The sequence below is a fragment of the Elephas maximus genome, chromosome 22 (assembly GCF_024166365.1).
Source record: "Elephas maximus indicus isolate mEleMax1 chromosome 22, mEleMax1 primary haplotype, whole genome shotgun sequence".
NCBI classification, from domain to species: Eukaryota; Metazoa; Chordata; class Mammalia; order Proboscidea; family Elephantidae; genus Elephas; species Elephas maximus.
The window spans coordinates 56,728,392-56,750,192 of NC_064840.1; the positions used below are offsets into that span (position 1 = coordinate 56,728,392).

The following is a 21,801-nucleotide window of genomic DNA, read 5'->3' on the forward strand; positions in this document are numbered from 1 at the left end:
GTTTGAGAGTCTTTCTCTCACTCCCCTAAAAAGATAATACTTCTCTATCTTTTATCTTGATCTGTCTTTGAGGATAAAGCCACATATTGTACAAGGTGTTGGTTATAATGACTGGTCCTAACCAGAGGTGCTGCTGTGCTGCAGAACTACTAAGCCTGCACCTATTATTTATTAAGACCTCACTGCAGTCCTTGCCCTTCCCCCTCTCTGCCCCCCTGGCTAGTACCAGCCTGATTTAAATGCTGCTATTCTCAGCCATTCATGGGGCCCTGGTGGCGCAGTGATTAAGAACTTGGCTGCTAAGCAAAAGGTCGGCAGTTCAGATCCACCAGCTACTCCTTGGAAACCCTATGGGACAGTTCTACTCTGTTCTATAGGGTCGCTATGAGTCAGAATAGACTTGATGGCAACGGGCTTGAGTTTTGTTTTTTTTTTTAATTCTTAGCAGTTCTTATCCAGGCCATGCCTTTGGAGATCAACCTTCTCTTGGCTCATTAAATATGTCTTGTTTAATCTTATTTATACCTTCACACCATTCTAGCTCACCACTTAGCAATTATTTCATTGTCATCTGGTAATTTGTTTCTATAAATATATGGACCACTGTGGGTCTCCTGGGCAGCGCAAATAGTTTGTGCTTGACTACTAACCTAAAGGTTGGCAGTTTAAACCCACCCGGCAGCACCCCAGAAGAAGGGCCTGGCAATCTGCTTCTGTAAAGATCACAGCCAAGAAAACCCTATGGAGCAGTTCTACTCTAACCATGGGGTCACCGACTCAGCATCGACTGGATGGCAGTGGGTTGGGTTTTGGTGGTGAGCTTTCAGAGAGCATCCCTAGTGTTTGTGCATGGGGTATCCCAGGAACCGTTGTCTGCCTTTTAGCTATCTTCAGGTTAAAATAGGAGGGGCTGGAAAACAGCAAGAAGTATGGATTTAGTCCAGTAATAGATCCAAAAAGCATTTCCAAGTGTGATGGGGAAACGTGTTCCTCTACAGGCAGAGAATTATGACTCTACTCTGTGCAATGGGGGATGAGTAGATGTCTAGACTCCCACTATCCTATATAATACAGTAACCACTGGCCGTGTATGGCTGTTATGCACATGAAATATGGCCAGTCCAACTTGAGGTGTGCTCTAAGTGGAAATTACCAGATTCCCGAGACTGAATAGGAAGAAAACAATGTAAAATATCACATTCATAAGGTTACATTGACCAGGTAGTGAAAGGATAATATTTTTGATTTCTTGAGTAAAATAAAATGTATTATTAGAATTAGTTTCACGAGTTTCTTTTTAGTTTTTATTGTGGCTACTAGGAAATTTATAATTATAGTAGTGGCTCACCTTTGGCGAGTACTGCTCTAGAGTGTGATAGTGACACCAGTCAGCATTATCGGAGCTTACCGGATGTTGGAGCCTAGCTAACTGCTTAAGTATATGGTCTCATTAAATAATCACAACCACGCCCTGAGGCATGAACTACTATTCACATTTTACAATTGGGGAAACCAAGATTCAGAGATATTAACTAGTTTGCCCAGGGCGTACAACTAGGAAGCGATGAAGCTGGGATGTATTCTGGGTCTGATGCTCTCAAGGCTTGTACTGTTAACAAATATGCTATATACCAAGCTTAATTGGAGCTTAATAACAATTACTGTCATCTGAGAGTGCCTTGCATTTCAGTATGCTTGCATTGAGCCTTCGTTCTGCATGATTTTATCCGTAACACAAACAGAGGAGACCTTCCCTTAGTAAGGGTTGCCCAGCCCTTGTTTCATTGGTTCTCTGTCAAATCGTGGGAAGCCTAATGTCCAAAGCCTGGATCTGGTCACTGTGTGTGGCGCAGGAGGAGCTGGCTTTGCTTTGTCCCCTTGAAACGGGCTTGGCCTGGTGACATTTCAATTGCTGGGTTCTCATTGTTAGCAGCCAAGTGGGCAAGTTCCTTTCCTCAGAGCCTTTCCTTTTCATGAAATAACGATAAAGCCATTGGCTTGTGCCCCTGCAGACTCTCCTTCCTCCCATCTCTTCAGTCTTCAACCCCACTGCTTGCAGTAAGACCGGCAGAGACTCTGGATTCAGAGTTCTCGTCTGAATTGGCTCCTTAGCCACATCTGGCTCCATGGAGAGCTGCCCCTCCGAGTCTCTCTCTGTCTTGGCATCGGTTCTCTTGCGCGCTCCCTGACCTTCTCTTTTGTCTCTCATCTCTGCCTGCCCCTTAAATGTCCGTCTTCTCCAGAGGGTGCCTCACTTTCCACTGGTGCTTTGTAATCTTGGCACAGGGTTAGGGGGCTCATAGACTCCTTTGAAAATTTACTTACAGCCTAGACCTAGAAAGATGCCCACAGCTTTTTGTGTGTAATTTCACCATGCTCATAGACACCCTAAAGCTCATTCACAGGCTCCCTGGGAATTCATAGACCCTACGTTGAGGTTAAGGAGACCGGTGGTGCAATGGTTAAGCCCTCAGCCGCTAACTGAAAGATGAGTAGTTCAGGCTCACCTAGTGACTCTGCAGGAGGAAGACTTAGCAATCTGCTTCCGTAAAGATTACAGCCTAGAAAACCCTGTGGAGCCGTTCTACTCTGTCACATGGGTTGCTCTGAGTTGAAATCCACTCAACGGCACCCAACAACAGCAGGTTAAAGATCTCTGCCTGTATTATCTCCCTGAGGCAGCTTTCTATCTTTAAAGATTAAACACTCCCTCTAGACCAGTGACTCACAAACCTATGTTGCCAAACCAGGTCTCTTGCCTAAGCTTCAGAATTAATGTCGGTTACCTAACGAATGTCTCCTTTCAGAAGGCCCACGAGCACTGCACGCTCGACGCAAAGCTGAATTCGTCAGCATCATCACCTCCCCCCAGGTGACCCTGCTTCTCATTCTGTCAGGATCATTGGCACTAGTCTCTCCCTGGTCACCGAGATTGGAAACCCAGAAGCCACCCTCATTACTCCCTGTCTCTCACCCACTCATGTACTCACCGAATCCCATAGATTTTAATTCTTTGCCTCCATTCCATAGAGCTTTTGTCCCACCAAAGTAAAAATAGTCACAACCATCAGCATATTGGTCTATGAGTGTGTGGCGGGCATAAGCATTGTATTTGTTATTTAATTTAAATCCTCACAAGAGTCAGGTGAGGAGTAAATCCGGTAACATTATCCCTATTTTACAAACAAGGAAACATACATTTAGATGGAGGTTGTATGAGTCAGTGGTATAGGCAGAATTTGAACTCGGGTCCAGCCCAACTCTAAGGCTATGGTCTGAATCACTGGTCTTTACCTCCCTTTTCTCCTGCTTGAAAGTCTGTGTCCCTGACTCTGTGCCTCGTAATTTAACTGGATTTGGCTTCTTAGATACATGGTGGGTGTCTGTTTATGGATAATAACTGAGCTCTTCTTTCCTTTACCTTCCCTGGGCCCCATGGATTCATCTAGTCTCCCCTGTCTATTCCAGTCCATCAGTCTACTTTTCTGACTGAGTTTCTCTCTTTCCGATACTACCACCCCCTTCCCAGGACTATAGTGTGCTGCAGGTTCCCCAACTTCCTTTCTGTCCTTTTGTCTCTAGAAGAAGCATAAAAATCTACCAAACATTAAAAAAAAAAAAAAAAAAACTACCAAACATTTTTTTTAAAAACAGATGTTAGTGGTAGTAAGTACAAGATTATTACCTAGGTTAACAAAAATAGCAAACAATGAAGAAAGCCACAGTTATAATTTCAGGAAGTCCTGATAGGAATTGGCCTTGGTCATTATGAAACTGAACATGGGGCTTGTGGTGGTGGTTGTTAGTTGCCATCGATTCGGCTGCAACTCCTGATGACCCTGTATATGAAAGAATGAAACATTGCCCGGTGCCATCTTTGTGATCCTCGGTATGTTGGGGTTCGTTGTTGTAGCCCTTGTGCCAATCCATCTCATTGAGGGTTTCCCTTGTTTTTGTTGACTCTGCTTTAGCAAACGTGATGTCATTTTCTCGAGATTGGTCTTTCCTAATGATGTGTCTAAAGTAAGCCAGCTGAAGTCTCACTATCCTTGCTTCTAAGGAGCATTCAGGTTGTATTTTCTCAAAGACTCTTCTGTTTGTTCTTCTGACAGTGGTCGGTGTATCTGATATTCTTTGCCACAATCACAGTTAAAATGCATCAGTTGCTCTTCTGTTTGTCTTTTTCATGGTCCAGCTTTCACATGCGTATGAGGCGATTGAAAAGACCATAGCTAGGGTCAGGTGCATCTTAGTCATCAAAGTGACATCTTTGCTTTTTCAAAACTTTTAAGAGGTCTCTTGCAGCAAATTTGCCCAGTGCAGATGTCATTTGATTTCCTGACTGATGTTTCTGTGGGTGTTGATTATTGATCCAAGTAGAATGAAATCCTTGACAACGTCACTTTCTTCTCCATTTATCGTGGTGCTGTTTATCAGTCCAGTTGTGAGGAATCTAGTTTTCTTCATGTTCAGGCATTATCTATACTGAAAGCTGTAGCCCCCATCCTGCTTCTCTAGGGGCAGGAAAGAACATGGTGGTGATGATACTTCCAAGAGAGCTCTGGTTTATGCTTGCTCTCCTGGCATTCCTTTTTGTTGTTATATTTTCACTCTCAAAATGTGTTTCAGCGTGGACACGTTATAAGGCTGGCCTAAAGATAGGTCTTGGAGCCAAGCAGATCAGTTTTAAGTTCTGGTTCTAACTGTATGATCTTGGATAAGTTCCTTAATACCCCTGACCCTCAACTTCCACATTGTAAAATAGGGTGAGTAGTAACCTAGGGTCTAATGACAGGTATGGCATGGGTATCAACCAATTAGAAAGGACATGGCCATGGCACTAGTGCCTTGGAGGTCCCTTCCATGCGTTCATCTCTTACGGTTTCTGGATCGGGGGCATAGTATATTATAGGAGGGGCCAGAGTGGTGGGAGATGCTTGGGGCATTGGGGCAGCAGTTTATGAAAGTATTCCAGTATTTTAACAATCTTGGTATTGGTGGATCGCTGCTTACATCAGCCCTGATGATACCCCTGTTGTATTTAATGTGAAAATTCTTTACTCAGTCCCTGGGACACCATAGAAGGCTCCTGGCATTGATTCTCTTCTGGCTTCTATTCACTCAGTTGTGGGTCTTCTGTTAGTGAGGGTAGAGTGATGATGCCTTTTTTTCCTCTCTTTCACACTCTCTGATACACATATCTTTTCTTTTACTGTGGTTGTTTTTCTGAGTTGGATACAAGTGGGGTGGCAAACAGGTGCTGACTCTTGGAAGTGCAGTGTCTTCACCCTGGGAGGGTCCTTGGAGTTGGCATTCACCTTTACCTGAGCAGATAATCCACATTGATGCTTCAAGTTCCTATGCCCTCCCCCGCTGCTCTAACCTACCATGGGGGCTACATCAGGCACAAAGGTGTGGTGAGCAGGTTCAAACTACAATGTAAGAATGGAATACACCTGGCCATTTCCTTGCCAGGGATGTGTGTCACCCCATCTTCTGTGTGACCTTTTTCAACACTGCCTGATTGTTTTTGTTGCGTGCCGTTGAGTCGATTTCAACTCACAGTGACCCCATGTGACAGAGTAGACTGCCCCCTAGCACTTCTTTGCCTGTAATCTTTATGGAAGCAGATAGCCAGGTCTTTCTCCCATGGGTAGGTTTGAACCACCAGTCTTTTGGGTAACAGCTGAGCACTTAATCGTTTGTGCCACCAGGGCTCCTTAGTGCCTGGTTAGAGGTTTTCTCAGTGGCCCCTGTGGAATGAGGTGTGGATCTGTGTCTCTGTCCTAGCGATTCTTTGTGGTCTAGTACTTGAGCCAGACTGACCCACTTTTTCTAGCTTGTTTTAGAAAAGCTGGTTTCAGAAGAAGGTTTCAAGAATGAAGCACTTCTCCAGAAGAACAAGCAGTATATAAACATGATTGAAGGTTGGGTGGGGGGGGGCAGGGGGGCACAGGAAAGAAGGGGATGTATAATTAAATGGAAGTGCTATAAAAAGATCCCCCCTTCACTGCCTTCTGATTAAAGAGTGCACGTAATTTCAAGGTGAAGTAGACAGGAAGCCCGGAATGCCTGCATGGTATTAATTATGACAGTGCATGCCCTCTTAGAATCCCTTTACTTTAAGGAGGTACATTGGGGGCAGAATGTAGTTCTACGTATAGATTTTCACCTTTCCTCTTACCGGACAAGATCTTTTCTCTCCTTGTCAACGATTTCTGTCTTCATCTCTTCTCTGCCCCTCCCTAGGGACCATCATTCCCCTGTCCTGGTCCCTGGCATCCTTTTGCTCTTCTCTTCCAATAATCCAGGTCTAAAACCTACCCATGTGTCCCTATTTAAGGAAACCATTGAACTGTCTATGCTCTTAAGCTCGTTTTCCCTCTCATGTAGACCTGTAGAGCAGCTCCAGAACATAGCAGATGTTCGGTAAATATTGTGGGGCAAATGACTGAATTCCCTTTTTCCTCTTCACTAAGAAACTTCTGCAGAGCATGTACTTGCTGCCTCCACTGGTTCTTATCATCTTTTCTGCTCTCTGCCTTTGTAGTCTGTCTCCCGCCTGTCTCCCTAAAATTACTCAGAGACTGCTTAAGACTTTTCTCAGTCTTTATCCTTTTTCCTCCATCTCAGAAGCATTTAACTGTGTCGTGTCTCCCTTTTCCTGTCTTGGCATTCTCCGTAGTCTCCTTCTGTGTTGTTTAGTTATTTAGTAATCAGAATCCTTTAGAGAGTTGTGTCTAACCACTTAAAGCCCCTCCAATCTCTCTGCTTTCTGACCCCATTTAAGAGCTCTTGAGGGAGAGGAGGGGGAGTCCTTGGGTGGTGGAAACCATTAATGTGCTTGGCTGCTAACTGAAAGGTTGAAGGTTCAAGTTCACCCAGAAGCACCTCAGAAGAAAGGCCTGGAGATTACTTTTGAAAAGTCAGCACAATTCTACTTTCTCACACATGGGATTGCCAGGAATTGGAATCGACTTGACAACAAGTGTTTTTTTTTTGTTGTTGTTGCGGGGGTTGGGGGGGGGTGAGGAGGAAGAGTCAGAACAGAAACACTGTAAGTGCCACTCTGCCAAGTGCCCTTTTTTTTTTTTTTTTTTTGACATCTGGCTAAATCTGACATTTTGCATGTAATTCTTTTTCTTCTTTGCCGAGAGTTCCAATTTCTCTGTCTTCACCATTACTCCCATCTCTCCCCTCTTTTTCAAGTTTCTAGACTTTCTTGTCATTGTTAGGTGGTGTTGAGTCGATTCCAACTCATAGCCACCCTATATAAGCAGAGTAGAGCTGCTCCATAGGGTTTTCTTGGCTGTAATCTTTACGGAAGCAGATCTCCAGTTCTTTCCCCCATAGAGCTGCTGGGTGGGTTCGAACCCCAAACCTTCTGGTTAGCAGCCCAGCGCTTAACCACTTGCACCACCAGGGCCCTTTACTCCTATAGAGTAGATAAGCATTACCCATTTTTCAAATGAGCAAATGGAGGCTTAGAGAGGTTAAATAATTTGTCCAGTCACACACCTAGTAAGTGGCAGAGCTAGAATTTGAACTCTGGCCAGTCTGACTCTAAAATGCGTGTTTTACCCCCCAGTGAAGCCTGTAAAGATAGTGGAAAGGCCAAGCCCTTGAGCAGCTATGGAACTATGGGTTACAGGGAGGTTCTTAGACGTAGACTTAAGTGGTTATGGGGTCTGGTATTAGCTCTGTTACCCCAAAGGACAGTGCAAACAACCCGTGCTTTTCTCTCGTCTTATCTTCTTCGTTTACCAAATGGGCATGTGTAAGAACCAAGTCGGTAATATTTTGAAAACAAGTATTACTCCTGCAGCCACTGCCCCCGATACTGCTACCACTGCTGCCTGTTAATGGTGCTTGCTCCTGAGCAGGTTGGAAGTGAGACAAATGACGCAATGCTTTGCCTCATTTAATTTTTTTTCCCCAAAGACCTTAAATACTTCCATGATGGGAAAGATAGCAACCCATGGCTAAAGATATCAGTTCAATCTGAGCTTTATTTTGTTTGCAGAGAATGGCAAATCTGTTCATTGGAAACTGGGAGCCGATAAGGAAGTCTGGGTCTGGGTGATGGGTGAACACCATCTCGATAAACCCTACGATGTGCTCTGCAATGAAATTATTGCCGAGAGGGCCCAGCTGAAAACAGAGCAGGAAGCAGAAGAGCTCAGGTATGAGACCCGCGGACCTAGGAGAAAACAGAAAACAAAAAAAAAAAGGAAAGATGCTTCTTGTACATGGTATCTGGTTGGGGAGTGAGGTGGGATCTGAGGTCACAAGCATCATTTTAGATCTGTTTAGAAAGTTTTCTGTATTTTTGGTGATCCCCTTCCTTCCCACAGTGCTACCAAATCAGCTGTCTCATTTTCTAATGTCATCCATTTCTAATCGGTGTGTGGATGCCAGTTCCCCAGCGGTCTTCATTGGCTTCAATGGAGTCATTGCAGAGCAATGCAGGCTAGCACAGTTGCTCATGAGGAATATAAGTCAGAGCTGTTAAAATGCTCTGCTTCAGGTCTTCATAGAAGATTGCTTAGATATAGAGAGAAGAACAAGCAGGCCCTTTGCTTGGTGTTCGAGTCTTACCCAGAGGTGCCTTGGAAGAAAATCCTGGTGATCTACCTCCAAAAAATCAGCCATTGAAAACTCTGTGGAGTACAGTACTCCTCTGACACACATGAGGTCACCAGGAGTTGAAATTGACTCGATGGCAACCAAGCACCACCACCACCACACCGTGGTAGGCACTGGCAGTTTAAAGATGAACAGGGAACTTACAGTCCAGGAGCAGAGACAGGCAGATACACAACTACCTGCAGCCAATACAGGCTGTGCCAAGTGCTAGTATTCAGGTATAAGCAGAGCATTAACTGAGAGCAGGTAGGATCCAAACGTTTTGATTCACAAGAGTGAAATTTGAGCCAAACCTTGAAAGATAAGTACAGTTTTCCAGCTACAGAAGGTCAGGAAGGAAATGGCAGGCAGAAGGCCCGGCATAATTAAGACCTCTAGACTTGAACAGGCAAGGTTGTTTGGGGAATGACGAGTTGTTCTCAGTGTTTGGGGCTTGCATGGGTGAGCAGGGGGAGGCAAGGAACCACACTGTGAAATGCCCTGAAGGCCAGATACAGGAGTTTGGACCTTATTCTTTGGACAGTAAGGAAGATTGTGAATAGGGAAGTGACATGATCAGTTAGAGATATAGGAAGGTAACTACTCAAGGCAGGTGATAGATTTCCTCTGCCAAGTGCCCATGGTGGCCTCTGAAAAGCCTGCTTTCTCTTGGGCATCCTCCTCTGGCTTTGGGCAGTGGTGCTCACAGCCCTACTTTGAGCTAGTGGTCTGTGCTGGGACAGAGACTGAAGAGACATGTGGATCTCAGCTCCGTTCCTGAGGGTTGGTGATGCTGCCCACCAGCTTCTGTACTTGTGACACTATGAACAGGCATAGAGATAGAAAGCCATCATTTCTGACTCTGATCATAGGCAATTTACTGTAACAGTTTAGCAGCAGAGTCTGGAGTTGGATAAACCTGGCTTCAAATCCTGACTGTGCCACTATATGGTCTTGGAAAAATTATATAATGTTTTCAAGCCTCTTAAAAATAACAATGCCTTCCTCGTAGGGTTGTTATGAGGAGTACGTTAATGTCTTTAGAGTGCTTAACAAAGGGACTGGTATAGTACAAGCACTTGGTAAATGGTATCTATTATTATTTTTCACGTATTTTGAATGTAGACATCTGCTTTGGAAAAGCTGTCAGTGTTGAAGAATTTTTTTTGATAATTTCACTTTTGTTTCTCTTCAGAAAAACTCAAGCCAAAGAACTCACCAATTGCTTGGAAACAAAATCACAGCACTGTGATCTACAAGCACCAAATAACTGGGAGACTGAGCACAGCTCAAAGAAAGTGACCGAGGAGAAGGAACTGGGGCAGGGATCTAGACCAGCACCAACCCCTGAAGATGAGAAAATCCAGGTGAGTCTCTCAGGTCTGTAAATGCCCAAGATTGCAGAACTGGGTGTCTTGTTTCCTAGGGCTGCTTCACAAATTACTACAAGTGAAGTGGCTTACAACAACAGAAACTTATTTTCTCACAGTTCCCAGTGCTGTACCCCATTGCCGGCACATTGATTCCAACTCATAGAGACCCTATAGGACAGAGTAGAACTTCCCCAAAGAGTTTCCAAGGTTGAAATCTTTATGGAAGCAGATTGCCACATCTTTCTCCTGCAAAGTGGTTGTTGAGTTCCAACCACCGACCTTTGGGTTAGCAGCTGAGCGCTTGACTGCTGCACTACCAGGGCTGCTTTCTCAGGATGCTGTTGTTGTTGTTAGGTGCCATCAAGCCAGTTCTGATTCATAGCGACTGTATGTACCACAGAACCAAACATTGCCTGGTCCTGCACCATGCTCACAATCATTGTTATGCTTGATGCCACTGTTGCAGCCACTGTGTCAATCCATCTTGTTAAGGGTCTTCCTATTTTTTGCTGACCCTGTACGTTAGCAAGTATGAAGTCCTTCTCCAGGGACTGATCTCTCCTCATAACATGTCCAAAGTAGTATCGCCATCCTTGCTTCTAAGGAACATTCTGGTTGTACTTCTTCCAAGACAGACTTGTTCGTTCTTTTGGCAGTCCATGGTGTATTCAATATTCTTCACCAGCACCACAATTCAAAGGCGTCAGTTCTTCTTTGGTCTTCCTTATTCATTGTCCAGCTTTTGCATGCATATGATGCAATTGAAAATACCATGGCTTGGGTCAGGTGCACCTTAGTCTTCAGGGTGACATCTTTGCTTTTCAACACTTTCAAGAGGTCTTTTGCAGCAGATTTGCCCAGTGCAATGTGTGTTTTGGTTTCTTGACTGCTGCAACCATGGGTGTTGATTGTGGATCCAAATAAAATGAAATCCTTGACAACTTCAACCTTTTCTCCGTTTATCATGATGTTGTTCATTGGTCCAGTTGTGAGGATTTTTGTTTTTTTTATGTTGAGGCATAATCTGTACTGAAAGCTGTGGTCTTTGATCTTCATCAGTAGGTGCCTCAAGTCCTTTTCACTTTCAGCAAGTAAAGGTTGTGTTCTCTGTGTATCTCAGGTTGTTAATGAGTCTTCCTCCAATCCTGATGCCCCATTCTTCTTCATACAGTCCAGCTTCTTGAATTACTTACTCAGCATACAGATTGAATAGGTATGGTGAAAGGATACAACCCTGATGCACAACTTTCCTGGCTTTAAAGCATGAAATATCCCCTTGTTCTGTTCAAACAACTGCCTCTTGATGTATGTACAGGTTTCTCATAAGCACAATTAAATGTTCTGGAATTCCCATTCTCCACAATGTGATGCATAATTTGTTATGATCTACACAGTCGAATGCCTTTGCATAGTCAGTAAAACACAGGCATCTCTGGATGCTAGAAGTCCAAAATTAAGGTGTTGGCAGGGCTGTGCTTCCTCCAGAGGCTCCAGGGGAAGAACCTTCCTTGCCTCATCCACCTTCTGGTAGCTCCAGTTATTCCTTGGCTTGTAGGTGGTCCACTCCAGTCTTTGGCCCTGTCTTCACGTGGCCTTCTCCCCTGTGTCAGTATCTCTTCTCTTCTAAGGACCCCAAGTCATTCGATTAGGGCCCACCCTAATCCCAAACGACCTCATCTTAATTTGATTACATCTGCAAAGACCTTATTTCCAAGTAAGGTCACATTCACAGGTACAGGGGTTAGGACTTCAACATACCTTTCTGGGGACACAGTTCAATCCATAACACTATTCCACCCAACCCATATTGGGGCCATTGAGATGAAGGTAGCCAAGCATCAGCATATTAAGCTGGCTTTCCTGGGGAACATTCCTCCCATTGTTAAGGTCCTGCTGTTCATTTCATGTTGGAAGGTTTGGCTCATCTGCTACTTCTTGAAAAAGAGAAAGCACCCCTTTTTCCTGGGTCTGAATGTGCTAAGAGCTTGAGGAACAAAACTTAGCATTTTACAGCTGTCTTTGTTGTTTTTCCCCTGTATCTTCTATAACAGAAGTTGGCAAACTTTTTCTACAAAGGACCGGATAGAAAATATCAGGCTTTGTAGGCCATACCATCTCTGTCACAACCATACATAAACAAATGAACTTGGCTGGGTCCAGTGTGGCTTCACCGGGTTTGCTGACCCCTGCTGTACAGTATCTGCTGGTGCTATCTATAATATTCTGCTGGAATATCTATAATCCTCATGGCTTAGATTATGTTCTATTAAGTCTTCCCCTTTATACTGAGGACTTCAAACATCAGTGCCTATTTGGTTTCACAGATTATGGGGACTGTTATTGTTCATACACGATAAAATTTTATCCTTGACATTGGTATAAATTCTCTTCTGTTTCAGGTTATTTGAAAAAGCTCAGATTTGCTACTCAGGTTATAGTTTGGAAATACAATCAAACTGTATTACGAAGTAACCAGTTCTTCCAGGAATGTAATTACACTGGGTTTTGTAGTTGTTTGACTTCTCTTCCAGTCCCACGGCTGCATGTGCACTGGCCTCTTTGACATTGTCAGGGGGATACAGTCATCTGTCCTATTTGCTTCAGGGGCGTGGTAATATTACAATAACTAACGGGTTAAAGGTTACTATACGGCCAGGCACACTGCTGAGTATCTCACTTAATCCTCACAAGAGCTTTGTAAGTGAGGGACTATTCGTATTTATTCATTTTACGGGTGAGGAAATGAGGCTGAACTGGGATTCAAACCCAGGTCTGCAGGACTCCCAAGGTCCCTCTCTTAACTGTTGTCCTCTGCTGCCTCACTAATATGAGGATAAGTAGAATAACGTGAAAAGGATTTACAAAGGACAACAAATATGCGGTACAAAATATTTAGGAGTACAAAAATTTTAAAAACTTGGTTTTCATTCCAGAGCAGCCTTGGGTGCTTTTCCCTGTGTGGCCAGTGAGGCACCCAAGCAGCTCAGGCCTGCCTTGTGCTCAACATGTTTAACACCAAGCTCTTTCCAAACAGTTCCCTCTGTAACGCCCATAAAATGAAGACGAAAAACAACAAAATACCTCCCTTGAGAGTGTTAAGTATGCGTACTTGTTTTTGTGTTTGAATTACAATACTTTTCTAGAAAAAAATTTTTTTTAAGTAGGACTAGAGAGTGAAATGGGAATTAAAATAGACACCATAGTTATTATTCTTTGACCCTAGGATAAATATCATAGTCAGAATGGCACAGTTCCATTCCTTAGATTTCTGTTAAGCTGTCATGTGGAGATGAGGAGAGAAGAAAGCGTTTAAGTACAAGCAGTGTAGAAATAAATGGGTGAAGGGCTTTAAATTCTGCTTCTCATCTTCCCCTGCCTCAAAGGAAAGGCTTTCAGAGACTCCCGTGATGTTTGATGAAGTTCACTCTGAAAGCAGGGTGCACAGCAAGGCAGATGAGAGCATTTAAATTGAAGAGCATCATCAACCACCTCTATAGTCTACTTAATGGTACCCAGCAAAACCCAACCCATTGCCGTTGATTTGATTCCAATTCATAATGACCCCATACCGTAGTGTAGAACTGTCCCATTGGGTTTCCACAGCCGTGATCTTTATGGAAGTAGACTGCCACATTTTTCTCCCTCGGAGTGGGTGGTGGGCTTAAACTACTGACCTTTTGGTTCGCAGCCGAGCACTTAACCACTGTGTCACCAGGGCACCTTTACATAATGGTAAATTTATATTATTCTTGTAAACCCCATATATGTTACTCCTAGTACACTCAGAAATATTTCATCATGCTATCTTAATTGTACAAAGTATTCCATAAAACGGAGAGGGTTATCATTTTAGAGAAAAACATATACTTTTCAGATGACCAGAAATAATTTGCATCTTGCCTCCCCCATTTACCAGTGCTATAGTACTTAACCCTTGAGTTTCCCCATTTATAAAAGGGATAAATAATCTGTTTGGCAGGCAGAATAATGGTCCCCACGGACATCCATGTCCTAATCCCTGGCATCTGTGAATACCTTACATGGAAAAAGGAAGTTGGCAGATGTGATTGAGGTTAAGGACGTGGAGATGAGATTATCCTGGATTATCCAGGTGGGCCCAGCTTAATTGCATGAACCCTTAAAGGCGGAGAACCTTTCCCAGCTGAGGTCAAGGTCAGAAGAAGATGTGACTATAGAAGAATGGTCAGAGGGATATCACATTGCTGACTTTGAAGATGGAGGAAGAGGGCCACACACAAGCCAAGGAATGCAGATGACCTCTAGAAGCTTGAAAAGACAAGGAAACACTTTTTCTCCTAGAACCTCCAGAAGGGAATTCAGCCCTATTTACACCTTGATTGTAGTCCAGTAAAACCCACATCAGACCTCTGACCTGCAGAACTGCAAGATAGTAAATTTGTATGGCTTTAAGCCACTAATTTTGTTACAGCTGCTGTAGAAAATTAGTTCAGTCTGGTAGGATTTTAAGGTGAGTAAATGAGATAAATACGAAGAAGCACCTATTTTCAGTGTTTAACACACGGCAGACATTTGATTAAGCTCCCTTTCCTCTTCCCCTATAAAATTTATTTAATTAAAAAAAACTGTATGTAGACACTGAGGAGAGGATCCCAAGATTCATTGATTTACTTGTTCATTTTAAAAGTATATTTGAGGACCCACGGAGCCTTGGTGGCGTAGTGCTTAAGAGCTTGGCTGCTAAACGAAAGAAGTTCAAATCCGCCAGGCGCTCCTTGGAAACCCTACGGGGCAGTTCTACTCTGCTCTATAGGGTCACTATGAGTCAGAATTGACTTGATGGCTGCGGGTTTGGTTTTTTGGTTTGGTACTATGTGCTAGGCATTGAGATTACAGCATTGGAGTAAAAACAGACCGGATCACTGGTCTCATAAATTTAATGATTTAGGGGGAGTAGAAACTTTGCATAACTTAACATATAATTTCAAATGATAATAAGTGCTCCAAGGGGGGAAAAAAAAAGAGAGGTTATGTTTCTATGCACTCCCATTACATTGGAACTCAGGCAATGCCCAGGAGTCTGAGATGGCCTTGCTGAGGACATGGAACTTGAGGTAACAACTAGAGGACGACCAAGGTGGCAGTTTTAGCAAAGGGAATGGCATGTGCAAAACTGTAGCTGGAGGGAACAGGGCTTTTGGAGGAACGGGCAGAAGCCAGTGTGGCTGGAGCATAGAGCGCAGAGGGGGAGAAAGCCTATGGAGTAAGGCTGGGGAGGTGGCGAAGGGCCAGACTGTGCAGAGCTGAGGGGATGACTTACATGTTGTGATCTTTTTCCCAAGAGCAGTTGGAAATTGTCAGTGAGCCTTAAGCAAGGAGTTGACCTGAACATACTCATATTTTGAAAAAAAAAAAATTGAAAGGAACCGATAATTCTTGGATCAGGAAGGGTAGATGAGCAAGGTTTCTACTACAACCCAAGTTTCTAAGCTTGGATGCCTGGGAGAATGGGGGTGCCATCAGCATAAACAGGAACCTCTGAAGGAGGAGCTGGTTTTAAAGGAGAAGATGAGCCTAGTTTAGACACATCACGAATTTCTCATGCTACTCACGATGGTTAAAACCGAACCCATTGCCAACGAGTAGATTCTGGCTCAGGGTGACCCTGTAGGACAGACTAGAACTGCCCCAGAGAGTTTCCAAGGCTGTAATCTGTATGCAAGCAGAGTGCCACACCTTTCTTCCGCAGGTTGGGTGGTGGTTTTGAACTGTTGGCCTTTCAGTGAGCAGCTGAGCGCTTTACCCACTGTACCACCAGGGCTCCTTACTCCCAATTATAGTGGTAGATATAAGCTGACTTTATACATGCTAATAAAATACATACGTTTTGATTTGAGTTCACAAAGCATTTTCACATATAGCCGTTGCATTGCGTATTCACAGTGCTCCCGTGAAGTAGACGAAGCATTATCATTTCTGTTGTACAGATGAAGAAATTAATCCTCAAAGAGTAACTTGGCCCCAGATCACAGTTAGAATGTCCTCATTTTTTTTAAATTGTGCTTTAGATGCAAGTTTACAGCTCAAGTTAATTTCTCATTCAAAAATTTGTACACAGTGTTTTGTAACATTGGTTGAATCCCTACAATGTGACAGCGTGCTTCCCCTGTCCATCCTGGATTCCCTGTGTCCATTCATCCAGTTCCTGTCCGTTCCTGCTTTCTCATCCTGCCTTTGGGCGGGAGCTGCTCAGTGGGTCTTGTATACTTGATTGAACTAAGAAGCACATTCCTCATGTGTATTTTTTTTTTTTTTTTTTGTTATATAATCCTGTCTAATCTTTGAAGAGCAGGCTTAGGGAATGGTTTCATTTCTGGGTTAACAGAGCATCTGGGGGGCCATACTTTGGGGGCTCTTCTAGTCTGTCAGACCATTCAGCCTGGCCTTTTTACATGAATTTGAATTCTGTTCTACATTCTTCTCCTCTTCTGCCCAGGACTCTCTGTTGTGTTCCCTGTCAGGGTGGTCATTGGTGGTAGCTGGACACTGTCCAGCTCTTCTGGCCTCAAGCTGGTGGAGTCTCTGGTTCCTTGGGTCCTTTAGTCTTTTGGGCTAGTATTTTCCGTGTGTCTTTGGTTTTCTTCATTTTCCTTTGCTCCAGATGGAATGGGACCAATAGATCTATCTTAGATGGCTGCTTACAGGCTTTTGAGACACCAGATATTACTCACCTAAGTGGGATGTAGAACATTTCTTTATAAACTATGTTATGCCACTTGACCTAGATGTCCCCCGAAACTGTGGTCCGCAGGTCCCGGCCGTAGCTATTCTGTCCCTCAAAGTGTTTGGATATGTCTAGGAAACTTCTTTGCTTTTGCTTTGGTCCAGTTATGCTGACTTCTCCTATAATGTGTGTCCTTCCCTTCACCGAAGTTGACACTTGTCTACTATCAAGTTAGTGATTTCTCCTCCTCCTCCCTCCCCGCCCTAGTAGCCATCAAAGAATGCTTTTTTCTGTGTGTAGACCTTTTCTTTAGTTCTTATAATAGCAGTCTCCTACAATATTTGTCCTTTTGTGACTGACCTGTTTCACTCAGCATAATGTCCTCCGTACTCATCCATGTTGTGAGATGTTTTGTGGGTTCATCATTGCATAGTATTCCACTGTATGTTCCATGATTTGTTTATACATTCATCTGTTGATGAGCATTTGAGTTGTTTCCATCTTTTTGTTATTGTGAGCAGTGCTGCAGTGAAATGGGTGTGCATATGTCTATTCATGTGCCAGCTCTTATTTATCTAGGGTATATTGCTAGGAATGGGATGGCTGGATCATATGATATTTCAATTTTAGCTTTTAAGGAAACATTATATTGTTTTCCAAAGTTGTACCATTTTACATTCCCACCAGCAGCACGTAAGAGTTCCAGTCTCCCCACAACCTCTCCAACATTTGTTATTTTGTGTTTTTTCTATTAGTGCCAGCATTGTCTGGAGGAGATTGTATCTTGGTGTAGTTTTGATTTTTGTTTCTCTAGATTTTTTTAATGTTTTAATGGCTAGTGATCGCAAGCATTTCCTCACGTGTCTGTTAGCCACCTGAATGTCTTCTTTGGTCAAGTGTTCATATCCTTTGACCATTTTTTAATTGGATTATTTGTCTTTTTCTTGCAGAGGTGTTGGATTTCCCTACAGATTTTAGAGATTGGACCCTTATTGGATATGTCATAGCCAAAAACTTTTTCCCAGTCTTTAGGTTTTTCTGTGTTCCAAAATACCTTTAGTAGTACTGGTGTTGACTCTGCTTTGAAAGTTTGGTAGAACTCTTCAGTGAAGCTGTCAGGCTCAAGGCTTTTTTTGTTATTGTTGGGAGTTTTTCTACTTAGGGTAGTTTAGGTAGGTAATGTGTTTCTAAAAATTTGTCCATTTCCTCTAGGTTTTCCAATGTGTTGTACAAGTACCATGCTGTTTTGACTATTGTGGCAGTCTGATAGGTTCTAAAATCAGGTAGTGTGAAGCCTCCCACTTTGTTCTTCTTCTTCAGTAGTGCTTTACTTATCCCAGACCTTTTCCCTTTCCATATAAAGTTGATGGTTTGTTTCTCCATCTAGTTAAAAAGTGCTGTTGGAATTTGGATCGAGATTACATTGTATCTATAGATCACTTTGGGTAGAATTGACATTTTCATCATGTTGAGTCTTCCTATCCATGAACATGGTATGCTTTTACAATTATATAGGTTTCTTGCAGTAGTGTTTTGTAGCTTTCTTTGTATAAGTCTTTAATGTCCCTGGTTAGATTTATTCCCAAGTACTTTATCTTCTTGGGGGCTATTGTAAATAGTATTGATTTGCTGATTTCCTTTTCAAAGTTCTCTTTGTTGGTTTAGAGGAATCCTGCTGATTTTTTATGTTAACCTTTTATCCTACTACTTTGCTGAACTCCTCTATTAGTTCTGATAGCTTTCTTGTGGATTCTTTGGGGTTTTCTGTGTATGAGATCAAATCTGCAAATAGGGATAATTTTACTTCTTCCATACCAGCTTGGATGCCCTTTATTTCTTTTTCTTGCCTTAACTGCACTGGCTAGAATCTCCAGCACAGTGTTGAATAAGACTGGTGATAAAGGGCATCCTTGTCTGGTTCCTGTTCTCAAGGAAAATGCTATTTGTCTCTCTGTTTAGAATAATGTTGACTGTCTTTTTTGTTGGCTTTGTATAAATGCCCTTTATATGTCAAGGAATTTCCCTTCTATTCCTGTTTTGCTGAGACTTTTCATCAGGAATGGGTGTTGGACTTTGTTAGATGCCTTTTCTGCATTGATTGATAAGATCATGTGGTTCTTTTGTTTTATTTATGTGATGGATTATGTTGATTGATTTTCTAGTCTTGAACCATCCCTTCATACTGATATGAATCCCAGTTGGTCATGATGTATTATTTTTTTGATATGCTGTTGAATTCTATTGGCTAGAATTTTGTTGAGAATTTTTGCATCTATGTTCATGAGGGATAATTGGTCTGTAATTTTCTTTTCTTGTGGTATTTTTGCCTGGCTTTGGTATCAGGGTTATGCCAGCTTCATAGAATGAGTTCCAGAGTATTCCCTCCATTTCTGTGCTCTGAAATAGCTTTAGTAGTACTCGTATTAACTCTTCTCTGAAAGTTTGGTAGAAATCTCCAGTGAAGCTATCCGCGTCAATGCTTTTTTTTTGGTGGGAGTTTTTTTAATCAAACCTTCAGTCTCTTGTTATGGGTTTATTTAGTTTTTCTACCTCAGTTTGTATTAGTTTAGGTAGGCAGTGTGTTTCCAGAAATTTATCCATTTCCTCCAGGTTCTCACATTTGTTTCAGTGGTAGGTTAGAAGCCTCAGTTAACTTTTGCAGGTCTGGTGTCGCTCCTACTTGGTTCTAGAGGTGCATGCAGATTTGCTACTGCTTAGCTGTACCTGATGTGGTAGGGCTCGTCTTTAGATGTTGCTGCTTGTCTCAGCCCGTGTATGCTGTGCAGACTCAGCTGGGTGCTGGCGATCTCGCAATCTGTACTTCTCTGCTGCTTTTGAATTGTCCCTCCTTTCACCTGCCGCTCGGTCCAGTTCTCCAGCTTTGTGTTTGATGATTAGGGTTCCTAGATTGTCATGTAATTGATTCACTTGTTTTTTCTGGTCTCTGTTGAAAGAGGGATGACAGGAAGTGTCTGATGATTCTACCATCTTGGCCCCGCCTCCCTCCTCATTTTTGTATACAGGTAGTCTCTGACTTACAACAAGGTTCCATTCCAGTGAATGTTGTAACTTGGTTCTGATGTAAGTCAAATAACTTTTTTTTTCCCAATTATTATCCGTGTCTTTATAAATCCAATCCATATTTGTCTTTGGGGGTTGGAAACATTACATATAAACTTATATATGTATCTTAATACATACATACAAAAAATGCACAAATCATAAAAATTTACTCTGATGATAAAGAAGAGTTGGGTAACGTTGGCATTTGTCAGCTGCAGTAGTAGCTCCACTCATGGAAGGTTCTAGTCATTTGGATTATCCCTAGGAATGAGGATGGCATTTCTAATCAGAAACTAACAATAAGATGTACAAGAAGAAAAAAACAACAGTCATAAGTGTGGTTCATGGTAATTTGAATACATCATAAGTCGGGGATTACCTGTATCTGCTCTGACTCCCATAACTTTGACGTGTTGAAGCCAGACTTCACCACCTTCCCCCAGTTCTGCTTCTTTGGGTGAGAACTGCTGAGAAGCAGGGCTGGAGCTTTAGGAGTCATCCAGTGTGTTTCCAAAATGCAGTTCTGGTCTGCACAGTCAAGATTTCCAAGTTCCAGCTCTAATTTATTTAAACTATAATGTCTGTGAAGATATTTCCATGTCGTTAAAATGTCATTGTCTGTACAAGACCTAAAATCTGTTAGAAAAATCTCCAAGAAGTTCTTACTGAAGTTAGTGATCACAGGCTTGTCTGATTCACCGTGAAAGGATTTAAAGAGCAGTCTTTTCAGGATTATAAATAATATTCAAGGAAAATCAGCTGTAAACTTACTAAAGTAAAATATTGTTGTTAGATTTGTAATAAATTTCTGTGTGACAAGTCCTCACCAGAAAGTGTGTCTAATATTCTGATAAAGTACTCCAGACCTTAATCTGAAATTTCTTTATAATTTAAAATCTTTGGAGTGCTGTAAGAGAGTACCAAAACCAAACCCATTGCCCTTGAGTCGATTCTGACTCATAGTGACCCCACAGGACAGAGTAGAGCTGCCCCATGGGGTTTCCAAGGGAAGCTGGTGGATTGGAACTGCCGACCTTTTGGTTAGCAGCCGGGCTTAACCACTGTGCACCAGGGCGCCTATAAAGAGTAAGTGACAGTTGAATCTAACCTAAATACTTGATGAACAGTCACCATTGTAGAAAGTTCTTATATAAGAGTCAGTAACTTACAGGACGTAGTCTTTCTAGTTAGTAATGACCTGTTGTATTTGTACTGAAGCATAAAAGCAGACCAAATTTCTGCATGTGTGTCAGCCAGTGTTTTTTGGCTTTGCTCTGATTATCTTATGAATGAACTGAAGCAAACATGTGGCCAGGGTTCCTGCCTTGGGCTAAGGCAGGTGTGGGGTAAATCCCACAGTTACTCCTTCATAACTCTAACCAGTAATATTTTGAATAAGGTGAAATCATTAAAAAGCCAAGGCCAGCCTCATGGAAGGAAAACACACATCACAGGAGCACACCCAGGAGCCTGGAATATTTGGTGGGAGGGGAAGATTTGCCTTAGTGCTGGTGATGAGCTGGTTGGGGCGATGGTGACTGGGATGAGGAATTTGACATTTTACATACATGTAGCCCTGTACAGTTTTCAGAAGACTAGGATTCCTTGTTTTACTTCATCGTCACAACAGCCGTAGGAGGTGTGAAGCGGGCATTTTCATTCCTGTTCTCCAGGTGGGGGAATCAAGGGCAATGGTTTGTGCAAAGCATTGTTGTTGTTAGGTGCTGTTGAATGGGTTCCGACTCGTAGTGACCCCATGTACAAACAGAACGAAACACTGCCCAGTCCTGTGCCATACTCACAATTGTTGCTATGTGTGAACTCATTATTGCAGCCACTGTGTCAGTCCATCTCATTGAGGGTCTTCTTCTCCTTCACTGACCCTCTGCTTTAACAAGCATGATGTCCGTCTCCAGGAATGGATCCCTCCTGATAACATGTCCAAAGTATGTTAGACGTAGTCTCGCCATCGTTGCTTCTAAGGAGCATTCTGTTTGTAATTCTTTCCAAGACAGATTTGTTCGTTCTTTTAGCAGT

General features: G+C 42.8%; 1 protein-coding gene across 4 annotated transcripts in view; it reads left to right on the forward strand.

Annotated features, from left to right (window-relative positions):
- Positions 1-21,801, forward strand: part of SH2D4A (SH2 domain containing 4A) — an 85,141-nt gene that overhangs the window by 10,787 nt on the left and 52,553 nt on the right. For all 4 annotated transcript variants that reach the window (XM_049866032.1, XM_049866030.1, XM_049866033.1 and 1 more), the window contains exons 3-4: positions 8,024-8,183; positions 9,821-9,992. In XM_049866032.1, the coding sequence (XP_049721989.1) occupies positions 8,024-8,183; positions 9,821-9,992 (332 nt within the window). The remainder of the gene's footprint in view (positions 1-8,023; positions 8,184-9,820; positions 9,993-21,801) is intronic.